The 18,436-nt window shown below is 34.5% G+C and overlaps 1 protein-coding gene across 1 annotated transcript in view; it reads left to right on the forward strand.

Annotated features, from left to right (window-relative positions):
- The window catches only part of LOC106142609 (extracellular serine/threonine protein CG31145), a 62,770-nt gene that overhangs the window by 29,381 nt on the left and 14,953 nt on the right, over positions 1-18,436 (forward strand). Inside the window, exons 3-4 of the mRNA XM_060946815.1 lie at positions 6,016-6,354; positions 17,485-17,739. Of these exons, the coding sequence (XP_060802798.1) occupies positions 6,016-6,354; positions 17,485-17,739 (594 nt within the window). The remainder of the gene's footprint in view (positions 1-6,015; positions 6,355-17,484; positions 17,740-18,436) is intronic.

Genomic DNA, 18,436 nt, shown 5'->3' on the forward strand with positions numbered 1-18,436 from the left:
TGTCTGTCATTGTATCTTGAACGATTTCTATATTACACACTCAGAAATTAACGTTTTGAACGATTATTTCGATTTTGGTTTTAAAACATACACAAATATATTATCACTTACAGGATAGAGTCGATAGTGACAAGACTAGTACGATAAGTTTAAATGCAAGGAATACATTGGATAATATTGATTTTGACAAAATAGAGAGATCCTTCATGTATTAGGTACATTAGATAATAAATTATTAACATGTTTTTCAATCAATATAATTGGAACAATATTGTTCAATAGAAATGTCATATTGTACTTTGACACTATAAAAATGATGTATCGTGGCGTCGTCCTGCACCGCGTGCAGATTTCACGTCAATCGCGTACGACCACTGCGACGTCACCTCACTAGCACCATTACCTCTTATAAAGCCTCCTGCCTTATTCTATTGAAAAACAACGCATTGATGATAATAATCCCTACGTAACAAACAAACGTCAATTATTTGATTACGCATGCCGATCATCAAGAGTTAATTAGCGCCGTCCGTGACGTACCTGATGAATGCTACTCCATACAAGAGTAGAATAATTGGCGCTTTTGTTTCCGTAAGCACTTACAGCTGTTAAAAAACAACAAAAGAATAGAAGAATAATATTTTTTTGTTTATGCGAATTTATTTTATTTATAAATATCTCATTGAAAATCTGGATTTTAGTAAATATTTGCTGTAATTTGGTGTAACTTAAAAGATAGAGAAATTTTAAGTGAGCCAAGTATACGCGCGGCTGGGACAGCTTGTAATAAAGAAATCAGAAATTTTGAAATGTAATTTCTGTAAAAAGGAAAATATGTATTAATATTGTATCCATCAAAAATATGTACATCGACATCTTGAAATGATATCATAATTATAATGTGACGTTCGAAATGGCCCATTATAATGAATAAAAATTTAAATTTTAATCTAGTTGATTAAAATTTAAATTTTTATTCATTATAATAGAGCAGGTATAAAATAAGTAAGTAGTTATCCCTTCTTTGTATTTCATTATAACAGTAAAATGATAGATTGTTATGTTTTTATCAACTGACACATGTGTTCACGAAAACGTGTCTATAACTTCAATAACGTGTTAAAGAAATATGATAACACTGCACTTGGAATAATGGTTAAATAAATAACACAAAGTTACATTGTTTTATAGTTAAATTTTATGTATGTGATAAATGGGTAAATTCTAAATAAACCTGTAGGTAAAATATTAGATTAAATATATCGATACTAATATGAGAGGTTTAAAGAGAAAAGCCTAGACATAGACATAAGACATCATTAAGCCATGCAGTTGAACGTGACCTTATATGGAATTTTGTCAAGAATTTAACTTCGTTAATCCCGTAAGGGTTTAAGACGTGATGGTATATATGTTTTTTCCTTGTTTTATGTTTGTCTTGCATAAACCTTAAAATACCTGGACGGATTTAGCACAGGGAAAGACAAATCCTTCTGAAATTACGAAGGCATAAATTCTCTTCTAAGAATTGCTATAGGAGTGAAACTTAGTTCAAAAAGAAAATACTTGCAAAAATATGTTTTTGTTCGTTTATCAGCAAAAACACGCTTAAGCGTAGTAAGGACGATCAAAACAGAGGGAAACGGGTTGAGAGATAATCTTGCCCTTTCAATTTCACCGGGGTCCATGATCTGCCGACTCATCCCCCTTGTGTGCTAAGTGTACTTGAAAATATATGCCGTTTTAGATTTTATTACAACTCATATTACATTCCTTCGTATTGGTATTTTTTTTTAATGTGCCCTCTTAATTTACATTCTTTGATATTGTTTTAAACACACAACTGATCTAGCGAAGGTAGACTTTTGAAAACGTAGAATCTACTGTACCCCATGGTTATGGGCACCAATTCAAAAAATAGTAAGACCACTCCATCTTTTTCCCATGGATGTCGTAAAATGCGACTAAGGAATAGGCTTATAATCTTGGGATTCTTTTTTAGGCGATGGGTTAGCAACCTGTTATTATTTGAATCTCAATTCTAGAATTAGGCGAAACAGCTGAACGTGGCCTATCAGTCTTTGGAAGACTTTTGGCTCCGTCTACCCCGCAAGGGATATAGACTTGACTATATGTATGTATTCATGTCGAATCTACAAGCTGTTGCCCGCGCTGTTGTAAAAGTCAAATATGGGCTCTCTACCAATCTTGGGGTACAAACATGGGTAAAAATTCGTAGCTAGTTGGCTACGAGAATGCTACGAAACATGTAGCATTTTTCCTGAACATAAATTTTGTTGGAACTAGCACTATTTACTCGTAGCTAATTGTCTTATTGTATGAACAATTATTAATGAGAATTACCTAAAATGTATTTATCAATTTTGTCCATTTCACTATCCCTGAATACTTCTCTACTTCTGCTTATTTTAAAGCGTCAGATACATGATACGTGGTTGAAAAACATAGCTTATTAAAATTTAGTTAAAATGATCGCCAATTAACCTGAATGAAATCGAAAGTTACCGACACATTTAGTAAACAACTTAACAGATTTTGATTAGGCATTTGGTAAGAAAAAGTTTAACGGATATAAACCCGGATCGAATATACAAATTTAGCGAAAATCGGAAATATAGGAAGGCCACGCTGTATTATCAACTATTATCCATCAAACAGATGTGATTAACGCGGTTAGGAGACAAATGATTATCATTAAAACGTTCTTTCTGAGTTTTAAAATCAAAACCATGTCAACGTTTTATTTAGAAAGTACCGATGCATCTGTTGCCTGCCGTCCGTGCAGAAACAAACTCGTAAGTTTTATTACAAGTTTAGAAATAGTTGTAAAAATGACGATATCGTAAAGGAATATACTTATTTGGCTTGGCAACAATAAACTGGCAGATTTACTTTAAATTTGAAATGTTGAAAATAATCTAATTCGTTCATTTAGATGTAGCTTATCCATTGTTACACTCAAAATCTTTGTTCTAAAATTATAAGCAAAACACGTAGGTATTTAAATTTCATATTATTTGGAATTATACTCGTAACAAACATTCTGGAACTCAATCCCTGGTTTCTCATTGAAGTAACTATGATTACAATAGTTAGATTATTTTGTATACTAGCCTTGATAAATTTAATGATAGAGTAAACCACTTCAAAGCCTGTTCCATATTTTTGTGAAGAAGGCGGATATACAGACGCATGAAGCTTCTTTATCTTATTTTATGTAGGGACGAAAATATCGATTTGTATATAAGAGTTACATTTATATATAGAGAATGGGCGGTGAAATCTGGGTGGGTCAGGAGGCCCGACCAGAAGGCTCCACCTCCTTTACTTACTTCAATCCTTATTTACACATTGCTCGGAAAAGGAGTGTTTTGTTTTGAAATATTGTCAGAATGCTGTATAAATGTTAAGAATTTATTATTCACCTTTTAAACATTGTTTATCTATAAGGAAAATAGTCGTAAGGTTCTAAAACCAGGAAAAATCTTTGGACAAACCGTTCACGTTCTGCCTAAGATATGTGTATGTGCTTTTTGGACCCACAATCCACAACACAAATTAAGTATTTTGGACGGTTTTCATTTTCAGTTAGGCCGTCATTTAAGTGAATTCTCGTCTGATCTCCATACCTCATCATATCTATTACACCTCTAACGAAATCTATAGAGAAGCGAGTTGATTCCATTGGTCCTATCATAAAGTGACCACACGGCCTAGTCAAATATAGGTCGACACTGTTGCTCAAAAAACGAAGTAGATAAAGAGATCACAAACGTGTCATGTTTATCGATATGGTTCAAAATAACTCGTGTCTGCGTACAATGTACCTAGAGTTGTATGGATTACAATGTAAGTGTGACCTGCAAATCGTGGCCTGAGGCACGTGTAGAAATTGATTGGACATCAATATAAAACTATTTATTTTTATCGTAGAAAAATAGTGCGCTGTATGGTTCCCGACACCAATGTAAAAAAGAATAGGACCACTTCATCTCTTTTCTATTGATGTCATGAAAGACCATTTGTGTCTCAATTTAATCATTAAGCCTAACAAGCTAAACGTGGCCTATCAGTCTTTCAAGACTGCTGGCTCTATCTATTCCACAGGGGATATAGATGTAATTATATGAATAAATTAATGAAGGAACTACGTCTATCTGCTTTTCAAAAGACAACAAGGTGAGGTTGAATATACGCAAAGGGGATAAAGTATCTAAAATGTACTTACATTAAAGACAGCTGAAGGTACATTTTACTGGTTTTATAAGTTTACCTAAATGTATTATAGGTACTTTGTCGCACTTTACGTCTCATAATAAGTGAATGGTATGTTCCTACGTGTCAATAAATATGTTTAATGGACATATGCAGCATGCTTATAAAAACGTAAGTTTTTATTCAGTTACCCATAAAGTTTGTTTAGGACAATTGTCATAATATAAAGTCTTAGTTAATTAAATAAGTTAAACTATTTTTTTATATTATTTTATCATGAATTAAATCATCTATAATATGAATCTCATTTACACAAATTAACAAAGAATATTTTTTACAGACATGTAAGGTTATGCAAAATATATAAAATTTTGATTTATTCATTAGTCAGCGGCCGAAAATATAATCGCGAATATGCAACTCGTTTTATTGTAAAGACAAAGAATAAATTTAAACAAAAACTAAACTTTATTTAAAATTTTCAAGTACTTTATTATTATTTCATTTATTACGTAGATACTTATAGGTACGTCTCATTTAACTTCGTTTTAGACATTAACAACTCAAACATTTATCGATGCAACTTAATAAGGAGCTGATTATAAAGTCATTCGAGAGAAATGTCAGAGAGTATGCACTCACTGATTTATAGTCGCAGGCGTCGAGTTTCTGAAATATTCCATTTCAAGTGGACACGCGGCGCTAGCGTATTGCGAAACGTTATAATTCCGCTGAATCTAAAATCAAGTGGTCATATTACTTCGCCTATCATATTTATAAATATATGAATTGTTTACTTTGTTTTTCTTTAAAAAGACTTATAGCTGGCACGATAGTTGCAGATCAAGCAATTTCATTTAATGTAGTCGTAATCGTTTTTTTATGGTTACGATGTTTAGCTCAGCAGTAAGAGCAGAAATCTAATTCTTCTTGGTCAATTTGGTGTAATTTTACATTAATTAACAATATGTTTTTTTTTACTATCTTCTTTTTTTGTTTAGGACTTCGTTGTATCCTCTGTAGAGAGAAGCCTTGGTTCACTATTCCAAAGGATGGTATTGACTACAATAAACACATATTGTTATAATATGTCTTGACTTTTGACCCTTGGGTCAGACTGGATAATTAGCACATACTTTAGTAGCCAATATTGTGTAAATACATTTACACCTTTTATGTGTGTTGTCATAATTTCTTAACAGTTTTGGCTACTACATTTATGGTATTACGAATTGCGACAAGGATGCGCATAACCCAATAATAAGTGGACCTTACAGTAGTCTCGTTAGATTGGGGAAAAAATTAAATTATCCCACGTGTTGAAAACTGACCAATGATACCTGAATGGCAAGGGAAAATATTTAAGTACATCCGTGACATAAACGTTTTTGCTAATTTTTTTTTACAGGAGACGCAATTGATACTGTTACAATAAGGGTTGGCAATGAACCCATCAGTACGACGAGTAGCTTTCCCCATAAAACATTGAGAATTGATTTAAGTAACACAAATAAGTTTTCAATGTACTTATGACATTATCAGATCTGTTCGGCATAATTCGTTAAGTAGTCAATTCATCACAAACGTTTTAAGCTTTATCACTAATATGGGTATGGTAATGGGAATAATACGTAATTTTCATTATTTTCACATTAATGGGTATCATTAGTTCAGTTTATAAGGTATAATATAGCCTTTGTTTAGGAATAAATAAAAATAACAAATTTTATAGACCCGCCCTTCCCAATCTACCACCCCTATATGTCCACTTTGTTTCAGCGTCAGCGGATGGGCGCGCGCGCGGTGGCGTCGTCGCTGGCGTGCGTACGCGCGCGACTGCAAACGCTCGCCTTCGCCGGCCGACCATGCGCGCAGTGCACACGCGCCGCGCACACACACCGCGCGCACCATGCTTAACATGAAGCTAAAGGAACGCCTCGCGCTCACCATCAGCGCACTACTAGTCTTCTTCACCCTCATGCTCATCGTCGACCTTCAAATGGACTATGGCATCTCGGGACACAGGGTCCCTTTGCACGGCCGCGTCCGGATGGGAGACGACGCGGATAAGGGCCGATCCGCTTACATAGAGTTTCGGAAACGGTTCCTGCAAAAAAGGTTGGTGTTGTGTGAAGTTCAGTGTCATTTTAGTGTGGTTACGTTAAGTCGCATGTGCATTGGAAACGGATGTTTTGTTTTATTGGTATGTATTTTTTGATAATTTTCTTTATTTATTTTCTTTTTCCTGTCATTAGTAATATTTTGAAAATTTTTAAGGTTTTTTTTATTCTCATGTGACTGTAGTCATCAGTCTCTATCATATTACTTGGATTACAAATAGAACCGATATCTTATATAATCATAGTTGATATACATACTTTTTAACATATGTGTCTGATATTAATCTACTCGTATTTATAAAGACATATCTTATCTAAAATTAATTGACCCTTTTATAAGAATTAGAAACCATGCCGTTTGTAAATATAATGAATAGCTACCAATAAATATCATGAGAATCACTAAATACTTGTTAATGTCTTCTCGTAATTACAAGGCACTTAAAAACTTTTAGTTATGAGACAGGAATAGTAGATTGTTCTTTTACGAAATAAGTGGCTCAATATTTCGGCTATTGACAACAGCTCAATTATACTTAATTTTAATTAAACACTTAAATTAAAAGAACCCACTACAAAAGTTGTTTGTTGAATTTTTTAAATAGAGAACAAACAAACTGATGTGAATAATTAAAGATTAATTTTGTTTATAGTTAGGACTATTAGCCTTGTTCCACTGTGTGTATACTATGCTCTGTTATCAAACGCTTATCAATGTGTTTGCCGCTTTGACAGTGTCTTCGGAGATAACACGATTTACTTTGCGCGAAGAATATGCATGATGTATTCCAAACTATATAACATGGTATTTTATTTTTCAACATTTTTATGCTTGGAAAAAAAGGGAATTTTTATAATCATTCAAATAATATTATTTTTGAGTTTCCTTTCTTGGAACCTGACAGATACCGTGTGTTGTAAAAGCTGAAGTGAGTAGGTACTTACATTACATTAGTATTCAGTGTAATCAAATGAAGTATCTACTTGAAAAAAAATTAAACTAGGATTGAAGTTAGGATTTGGATAAATGTTTCCTATATTGGCAGAATAAGTGAATGTCTATTGATCGCTTTACCATATTATACAAAAGTGTCAGTTTCATTTAAGTTATTATACCATCTCAAGCTTTCAAGTTTGGTGATTCAGTTGTATGTACTTGTAGTAGGGGTAAAGACGATGTGTGACCTTTCTATTTAGATTGCCATGTATTTGACTGTGTTATCCTGCTTAGAATTAGGGATTTTTAAGGATATTTAGTATTCCACTGTTGGGCGACCTTCATCCAGTAGTTTAAATTTTACCTGAATTTATATTGTTTCCAGGCTCGTGCATTAAATTTCATCAAAATCTGTTGAGTGGTTTTTGCGTGAAAGAGTAACAAACAAACGCACCCCTAAAAACTTTCCCATTTATAATATTAGTAGGAAATAAATATAATATCTATACCTCTCTTTATTAATACTTTTTGCAATTTTACAATACTCATTTCATTCTTATAATTCTAACGCGATTTTAATTTTGATCACACATTTTTTACTTACCATTTGAAATGTATGAATTATAATTGAAAACGAATTCAGAATTATTGTGAAATGTTTATGTTTATAGCAGTAAAAATTGGTACAAGTATATGCCTGCTTATCGATTTTCCGTTTCAGTTGTAACATAAAGTTATTAAAGGCTTACTTTTCTTATTTGTAAAAAACAGTTTTTGGGTTAAAAAAATTTTTTTATACCTTTGGGTTAATTTATAAAAAAAAACCTCTCCAAAGTTGTGTACAGCACAGAAAAAATACTTATTAAAAATAAATTACTTACTACTTTAATGTCTTCACTGTCACCAAAATACAAAATATGGATATTTGTGATTTCTTGTGTGCAAATGGGCATGTAAGTGTTTTACACAGATTCAGTATACATTACATTATAGATTGTAAAAGTTAATGCAGAGAAGGGCTTATTAACTTGGGGTTCTTTTTTAAGCGATGGGCTAGCAATCTGTTACTATTTGAATCTCGATTCCATTATTAAGCCATACTTACACAGTTAAATGTAGCCTTTTAGTCTTCTCGAGACTTTAGGCTCTGTCTACTCTATGAAGGGTGGAGACGTGATTGTGTATTTATATATATATATAAATGAATGTATGCAGTAAACATCCGCTAATTCTTATCAGATGTGGTCAAATCTGACAGACTTTTTCGCGTGTCTTTTATGATATCCTTGGGTTACGGTAACTTTACTAATTTCCTACCTAAAATTAAAATTATTAATTCAGTTCATTTTCCATTGATGATAATACATTTACTAGATATCTAAAAATCTTACAAAAGTCTTGATGAAAGTTGGCGAGCAGGATGGTAAAGAACAGATGATATACGATTATGAAATATTGTAAGTAGGTAGAATAGGCTCGCGTTTATTTTTAAAACTCTAGACCCAGTGGTTTGGGCTGTGCGTTGATATCTCAGTGAAATAGTCAGTCAGTAATCTCTTTTATATTATATAATTAGAATAACACATTGGGCCATGAATATAATTCGACAGCTGGACTACATAATGTAGTAAATCGTCCATCTGGTGACTTGTTTGCTAATAACTACCAGTTTCACTAAATACTCGTACTTGCTTGTTTTACAAAAGGTTGCAAGTAAATATAGTTGATGGCCTCTGTGGCACAGTGGCCAGCACCTGTTACGACCTCGTAGCGTATTTAGGATCATTTCCCGGTCAAGTTTTAACGTATAAACTGAGTTTTAAATTAACTGTACTCTTAGAAGTAGATTCGGCACTGCAGTTTAAAATAGGCCAGAAACAGAGTCTCAAAAATATGAATCTTCATATTTATGAAAACATTTTTTTTGCTAATTATTGCTTGTAATATGAACCTTATATATTCACTGAACACATATTTAGTCTGGTGTATGTAATTTCCATTAGTAAGCCATCCAGCTGAACGTGGCTTTCCAGTGTTTTGAGACTTTTGGCTCTGTCTACTCCGAAAAGAATTTTAAAGTCTTTTTACTAATTATCATTTGTGAAGATTTGTGAAGAAAACGAAAGCGTCGGCATGTGTGCTTGACATACTTATGAATTTCTTTTATAATTCCGTATTTTGGTTTAAATATTCGTAGAATACTTACTGTTAAATCTAGATATATCAACTCTCATTTGTAGAAATTAATTTGAATGGAATCTGGCGACATTGCTGGTTCTGAGAAATTGAAATTACTTATGAATGTTGTCCTGTGCATCTGGAGTCCACTACACGATGCAATCGGCGTGTTCAATGTGTCCATGAGAGAAATATATTACATTTCTTTCAATTCGCTTTTTTTTTCGTTTTATTATAATGTTAGTAATGTAGCATACATACAACCCATCTACCATCATAAAACGTCAAGATTTTTTCAAAGAGTCATGTATTGAATATACCTAATACTTTCTTAGATTTCTTTTTCTTATTGTGTTAATGTTATTCTGCTTATCTGCTTAGGTAGAATCTTGTGCCGTGTGGTTCCCGGCACCAATAAAAAAAAGAATAGGACCACTCCATCTCGTTCCGATAGGCTTATAAATTTGGGATTATTCTTTTAGGCGATGGGCTAGCAACCCGTCACTATTTGAATCTCAATTCTATTATTAAGCCACACAGCTGAACGTGGCCTATCAGTCTTTTCAAGACGTATATACCTATGTAGAATCTTATATTTAACTATTTATTAGAAGGGTTGGTTAATCTTGCCTGAGATCCTTCCTTAGAGTTTTTTCCTATTCACATTTACGATTCGCCTAGTAACTGTTTAGCAAAATTATTTACTAAATTATGGTGATCGTTTCTTAATATCAATCAAAAGGACAAATTTCCAACAAACTACATATGTTAAAGGCCAACTCGCAGAATGAATCAATAGATAAATTTCTTTAGCCGCTAAGATTTCACCGAGAAATCAGAATCACAAGCAGGCACACAGAACTAAAGTAATGACACCTTAAAGGGTTAAAATCCTTTATCACTGATTTCAACTTCCGCGTTGCATTATACTATTTATATATACAACAGATATTAAACGCGCACGTAACGTACCTGTATTTTTTCTCGGACGTTTCGAATCATGTTACAATGATCCGCGGTCACCAAGCGACAGGAAACCATCGGGCAATAAAGGTACATTCCCTTTAATAAGGTGTATTCAGTCAAGGGGTAAATAAATACGTTTCAGAATATATTTTAACTAAATTCGTGTCAGTTTGATTGAACTAACATGAACATAAGTTTAGTTTGAACTTACATTAATATCAAACAAAAATGGAAAAGTATTTTTAATATCGGTAATGTTTTTTTTCGATAAGAGCCGCCAATTTTGGCACTTTCATTAGCAGCGCGTAATCCCGCTATCAGATAGCATTTCTATACCTATCTATTTTATCAGAAATTATCCATCACCCTTGTCATTAATCCGCTTTGTGCATATTATTATTTTCGAAAAAACTTTATAAATGAAGAACGTCTCGTCGTAAGTCATTTGGAACATTCAATTCACACTTTTATACATAAATATAGTAAACGCTTACTACTTACGCTGACCGTTGGACTGATTTTGATAAAATTTAATAAGAATATGTGTATTTAGTTAAGTAAATCGAATGAAATATAATTTGTATTGAACCATTTAGTTCTTACTTTGTTATATTAGGTATCCATATCCGTACCTGAGAGATATTGGAAAATTGAAAACTGTAATGCAAAATTTGTCCTCCACCCATCTAAGGGGGTCGCTTTATCAGTGATCTATTATGGCAAACGAAGTCGCGGACAATAGCTAGTATCTTATAAAAATAATTTTGTTTTTACGATAAACTTAGCGATAAGATGTCTAAAAATATAATGTTTGCGTCAGATATTAAATACAGGATAATTTTTATGTGAAAAAATAAAAGTGTCACAAGCTTTTGTTATAGAACAATGTATTAATTAATTTGCCATCAGCACTGCACAAATAATGTAAAATAAACGAAATATGAGCGCGCCACTCATGGATTTTTACCGGCACTAACAATAGAGGTATAATGAAATCGACAATACCCAGGACAAAGAAATCCGAAGAAGTTTGCACAGTTCTCCTGGGGGACGGTTTTATTGTTCTTTGATAACGAATATTTGTATGTACGACAATAAAATGTCATGCAATTATCCCTTGTTTAATAAAGCGATTGATATAGGAGGTTTTCTTATTTCTCTAAGGATTTATCAATCAAAACAGTCAGATAAATGAAAGTATAGGTATACTGATAGGTACTACTCGAAGTTTTAGAATTTTTATGAATATGTTTGTAGCTAGTTATTTTCTCAATAATACCCGATTATAAAAATTCTTTAACTTTATCGAATTCGTTTGTTGAGGTAATTATGAAACTTCTTAAAATGCTAGAGGAACAACTTCGAAGGAAGTTTCACATCAGGCTGTGTTGAACTTGAATCGGTTATTGGGCGGACAAACCTATGACGTTTCGCTAAATAACTTCTTCCCTTAAACTCACCCATCATCATCACCTCCGTCGCATAAAGTTCGCATAGCAAGTGTCAGTATACTACTCTGTCAAGAAAGTAGCAGGAAAAGATCAATAATACACAAACTGTTTGTTATTCATCCAAATTTATTTTATCAAACTTCAAAATATGCTCTTTTAGACTCGTGAGATACAGAAAGTTCGGTGGCTATCTCTCTCAAAGTTGAATGAGGATTTTCAGGCACTATTTCCTTCACTTTTGCGATGTTAACTTCAGTTGCAGACGTTGATGGCCTACCAGAGCGAGGCAAATCTTCCATCACATCTCGACCGCTTTTGAACGCTTTGTACCACTCATAAGCACGAGTTTTTGATAAAGTCGATTCACCGTAAGCCTTCTGTAACATTTTCAGTGACTCCGAACACGATATTCCATTGGCAATGCAAAATTTAAGACAAACTCTTTGTTCGATGTTTTTATCCATTATGAAATTAGCAATACACACTAGATATGATATAACTAAAAATAGCACTGTATTTAATGTAAACAACAGATGCAATTCAAACTCCGCGCCAAAATGGAAAACAGTTGTGCCAATCTAACAACAACAAAAAAAACAAAAATTTGAATTTGAAACCATAAATAAATAATCCATTCCCGATACTTTTCTGACTGAATGTATACCTAAATAGTAAGTAGTGTCTGAGTGTATTTAAATGGTACAGCGCATGCACCGCCGTCGTGTCGGGAATACAAACAATCACATCAATTGCACTTCGTCGTTAACCCTGTTTGAAATGAAGACTTTTTATATTGATTACCTCCTTATAATTTTTAGTTTCTTCTATTTTATTTTTGTTTGTTTTGCCACTAGCTCAGCTGTTTGGCTTAAGATGGAATTAAGATTCAAATAGTAAAATGTTGCTAGCCCGTCGCCTACAAGAAGCCTCCCAATTTTATTAGCCTTTCCCTTAGCCGCTTTTTACAACATCCATGGGATAGATACGGAGTGGTCCTATTCTAAAGTGCCAGGAACTACACGGCACACAAAATAACTTGTGATAATTTTGCAATCTTTTTTCAAGAAGTACAAAGTGTAGAGTGGGTAACTGAAACTATCTTGACTATCTATGAAAAATCATAATGTTGCCAGTTCAATCAAGATTAATCAAGAAAACATGAATGACCTTCCACGGAGAGATAAGTCTCCACGTCGCACACTGGTTCGAAAATCGTATATGGTGGACTTAGGGATCAAAGTGCAGCTATCACGCTGATTTTTTTTTTACATACTCCTTTTAACAATAGCTTTGACTTTTGTTAATAAGGTTTTTGCTAAAAAGTGCATTTTCATATTTAAAAAAAATACTGTTTATTTTTTTGTATGGAGAAAAAGTAATAATCATAAAAATCTTTGAAATGGTAATACTGTTAGGCAGGGCCTAGTAGGCGTTATAGTCCGCACAATTCTCAACATTTTATACCTTGAAGTCATATTCATATGTCTGCCGCTTTGGCGTCCACAGCGCTTGGAAATTTTCCTTATTAAATATATAGGCATCATAAACTAAATTACCGTACCCATACTACGTGACCCGTTCAGAGGCGGATGGGTCAGTCTTTTAAAATACCGCACTTGATCATAGGAGGGGGGGGGGGGGGGGGGGGATTTCATCATCACGTACACAATATCGCAGAGAGAATCAGAGGATCACAGAAAAGGAGGAGGGGCGGGGATAACAAAATGGATCCTTTTATACGTAGTATGGGTACGTTCCCTTATCTTATTAATATAATATATATATTAAATATAAATATTCTAGATCGAGTATAATAAAAATAGTCTAGACAGGAAACATTGTTTTATATTTTGTAGATCAAGTATATTAGTTAAACTGTCTAGATTTCAAACAAAAATGGACAAAACAAAAATGTTTGCATGTTTTAATAATATATCGTCACAGAAAAATTATTAAAAATGCAACAGAGAACTTCGGCCACTTTTAATATTCTTATACGTCTATTATTTAGTACCATACATTAAAAGTGACTGAATGCCAGACAGATTACCAGAGCCCTCCCCTCCACTGAAAATTATACTACTTAGATTCCATAGCGCTCTTCCATCCCCTCCACTAAAAAAATACTCGACTCTCATTGGTCGAGCCCGTAATCTCGTCCAAAGTGTGATGCATGAACAGGTAGAAATTATATAAAAGAGGCGCGTACGATAAAAAAATCACTACCAATTGAACTGTTGAAGAAGATACATCTCCATAAAATCAGTGACGCTCTATTATCATCTACATACCATGACTCGATTTGGAACCAACTTGGACTTCTACATATTTCTACGAGAAGGCGACCTCAAGGATTATAAAAGGCTCCATCAAGCGATTTTGGCTGGTATTCCACTCAGTGTTTGTGACCAAGATTCTGAAGAAATATTAAAGTTTTCAAGATCCATCACTGTCAACTTGAATCGCAGATGGACCGCGGCAAACAGAACTCAGAAAACATTTATGAATAAACATATGGGCTGGTTAGAGGAAAGAATCAAGTGGCCTGTGTGCAATAACCTGAATCTCGCGAAGATTTTTGAAGATACCATAGAGGAAGAAAATCAGCTACCAGAGCCTACAGATTACGTCACTCCATCCACATCTTCTGTTACAAAGGATATGAGCACTTCTACAGAAAGTCCGGTCAGAAAACCATTTTCTGACCTGGGAAACAAGCAAAAAAAAAGACGGTCAGGTACATTAACTGACTATACAGCAGATGAGTTGTCTTTTGCTCTCGTCTCTAACCTGAAATCGGAAGGAAAAATCGACCTTGCCCAAGTGATTGGGCACCTTATGAAAAACCCAGAACGAGCACACGAAGTTCAAACATATTTGTTTCACAAGGAGAAGAAGGAAACTCTCGAGGAAGATCAAGCTTTGGCCCTTGCTACTTCACTGGATTTGTCAAAATGGAGATATTTGACGCTAAGGGCTTTCTTGACAAACTACGAAGGTTCTGCACAGCTTCCTTCGTACTACAAACTGTTGAAAGCTAAGAAGAAATGCTATCCGGATACGTCTGATATTGAAGTAACTGAAGATGGAGCAAAGGTGAAATTGCAGTCATTACTGAATTTGACTGTACAGAGGATCCTGCAAGTTGTTGGCGAACCTCTAAATCTCCCAGATGGACATCTAAAAATGACCAGCAAATGGGGATTCGACGGATCTTCAGCACAAAGTAATTACAGACAGAAAAGCGGGCAACCTGACTTCGATGATTCATCAGTATTCATGACGAGTCTTGTGCCATTAAAGCTTGAGTCTGACAATGTGCTGATCTGGGAAAATCCAAAACCTTCTTCCACGTTTTACTGTAGACCAGTGAAGTTTCAGTTCGCAAAGGAAACCAGCGAATTCATCAAACAAGAAGAAGCTGCGATGAAAGAAGAAATCCGAAACCTGACTGTGTCAAGATGCGGGGAAGTCGAGATCAGTCATGATCTGCACATGACGATGATTGATGGCAAGATAGCTACAATCATCACCGATACTCCATCTGCAGCGACTTGCAATATATGTCTGGCAAAACCCAGTGAAATGAATAACTTACCAGAAGTATTCTCAAGACCAGTTCGGGATGAGGTGTACCAGTACGGACTCTCTACACTTCACATGTGGATCAGAAGCATGGAGTGTCTATTGCACATATCGTACAATATGGACTTCGAGATGTGGTGTGCACGAGGTGAAAATAAAAACCTCAAGAAAGCAAGGAAGGATTTCACGCAACAACAATTCAAAGAGCAGATGGGACTCTTGATAGATATTGTTAAACAGGGCTTCGGAACTACGAACGATGGCAACACTGCAAGAAAATTTTTCAGAGAATACCAGAAGAGTGCACAGATTACGAAGATTGATGAGAATCTCATTAGGCATTTCGCTGTGATCTTGCAGGTCATATCCTCTGGGAATGCCATCAACATCGAGAAATTCCGGGAATATTGCAGAGAGACAGCTGAACTTTTTGTACACCTCTATCCATGGTACAATATGCCAGCAAGTGTGCACAAGCTGCTCATACATGGGGCTGATATTTGCCGACATTTCTCTTGTCTGCCTATTGGAATAATGTCGGAAGAAGCATCCGAAGCAAGAAATAAGGAATTTAGAAATACAAGGGAGCAACACACTCGGAAAATGGGAAGGATTCAGAATAATGAAGACATTCTTCATAACTTTTTAATAACTTCGGATCCATATATATCACACATCAGGCCAAAGTATGCAAAATTCAATAAATTAAAATTATTTTCAGAAGCTATTGACTTATTAGAATCAGCGGTAGAGGAAGAAGCAGAAATGGAGATCGACGAAGTTTCAGTGGATAAGACAAATCCTTTGGAATAATCATCTCTTTAGTGTGCACAATATCACAGCTCTTTTCAGAGCTTTACAACAGCTCTTTTCAGAGCTCTACAAAAGCTCTTTTCAGGGCTACCATCTATATCTTCATATTTCTTGGGCAACATAATCAATATCTAATGTATAAAATTCTCGCACGGTATAAATTTTGTGTGCTTGTCGCAAAGGTCTTGCTTTAAAAAGATAATCGTTTCATCATTAATAGTATGAAATTTCATCTCAATCAAAAATTTCATCGTAATCCTGACCTCCCCCCCAGCCTTCGTATGATCAAGTACGGGTATTTTAAAAGACTCCCCATCCGCCTCTGAACGGGTCACGTAGTATGGGTACGGTAATTTAGTTTATGATGCCTATATATTTAATAAGGAAAATTTCCAAGCGCTGTGGACGCCAAAGCGGCAGACATATGAATATGACTTCAAGGTATAAAATGTTGAGAATTGTGCGGACTATAACGCCTACTAGGCCCTGCCTAACAGTATTACCATTTCAAAGATTTTTATGATTATTACTTTTTCTCCATACAAAAAAATAAACAGTATTTTTTTAAAATATGAAAATGCACTTTTTAGCAAAAACCTTATTAACAAAAGTCAAAGCTATTGTTAAAAGGAGTATGTAAAAAAAAAATCAGCGTGATAGCTGCACTTTGATCCCTAAGTCCACCATATACGATTTTCGAACCAGTGTGCGTCGGTTTGTAGGAAATTCCGTAGATTTCGCACGTATGCGGCACGTACTGTACGGGTAGCGCTCAAACTACGATAAAAACTCCTTACAATGCTTCTATTATGTTTATAGCAAGTACTCGTAATATTGTGTTTATGGTATGTCTGCATGTTCCTGTCCTCGAATGCTTGACAAAACAATCATTTTTGTACATACCACAGAGCACTAAAATCCACTGTAGCCATTCTTAATGTTTCTTAATAATTCTGTGGTAAAACAACTGATTTTTCACTAAAACATGAGGTACAAAAATGATGAAAGTTAAAGAAGTACAATATGCATACTTCTACGAACAGGCGAGCAAAAATATAAATCGCAGCATATCCCTCATAAATTATAACTTTTTTATGTTTAATTTACAATAATATCTAAATATTGACATTATTTCCCATTGTCAAATTATGATAACGACAAAAATCTATATTCATTTTATTTTATATTTTTCTAACAGCAATGGCAATAGTTCCCGAGAGTACGAGCAGTCAGCACCAAGCGAGACGAGTGGTGGGGGTGGGGGTGGTGGGGACGCCGAGCCCCGCACACCAGCGCCCCCTGCCGACCGCTATGAAGATCTACTGTGGATTATCCATGAACAGCTCAATGGTGGAGCTGAGAACAACGCGGTTGTTATACCACCACATAAAGATATGAACATCCTGAGGGCGGAAAACCCAACTATCGGCGAGATGGAAGACTTGGAGCCGAGGTAGGTTTCAAAGATTAAAAAATTTTGAAATAATTAAGTTAAGAGAAATGGGATCGTCTCTGTGGTGCTCAATAAAATTTTGAAATTTTATTTAATTTACTGTACTTTAGGGTAAGGTAGGTAAAGATCATTGAAGTTCGCTACTGGATTTGCATCCATCGCAAATCAGTGAACTGCAGTTAAATCGTTTACTTCCTATATAACTTTACTAGAGATAAACTTCAACATTAAGATATGAAAATTTCACCTACTTTAATCAAACCGAGGTTTAATCTACAAGGACTCCAAACTACAACAGTATGACTTATAACATTTAACGGGTAATTTAATAAAACGACGCGAAAAGGACATTACAAGTAAAACTGTGCGAAGTTGGGGACAGCTGACATCCACAAGTAGGATTTATGCCATGCTCAGGCCAAATTAAATTGCTACTCGGTGGTTATTGCAGCAATTAAACTTTGATAACGCCCAGTGAATGTTGGAATAGTATTTTGAATCACTGGCCTTATTTTTATAAGGATGGTTATTGAATCTCGTGAAGACTCATATCCAAAATTATTTCATTTTAAACAATATGTGAAATGTTGCAGTTTGTGCATTTTTTCACGTTGTCTTACATTGTTAGTTAAATATAACTTTCAAATGCATGCTTACTGTTTGATTTTTATTTGTCCATTTATTTTTGTTATTCTTT

The sequence above is a fragment of the Amyelois transitella genome, chromosome 12 (genome assembly GCF_032362555.1).
Source record: "Amyelois transitella isolate CPQ chromosome 12, ilAmyTran1.1, whole genome shotgun sequence".
Taxonomy (NCBI): Eukaryota; Metazoa; Arthropoda; class Insecta; order Lepidoptera; family Pyralidae; genus Amyelois; species Amyelois transitella.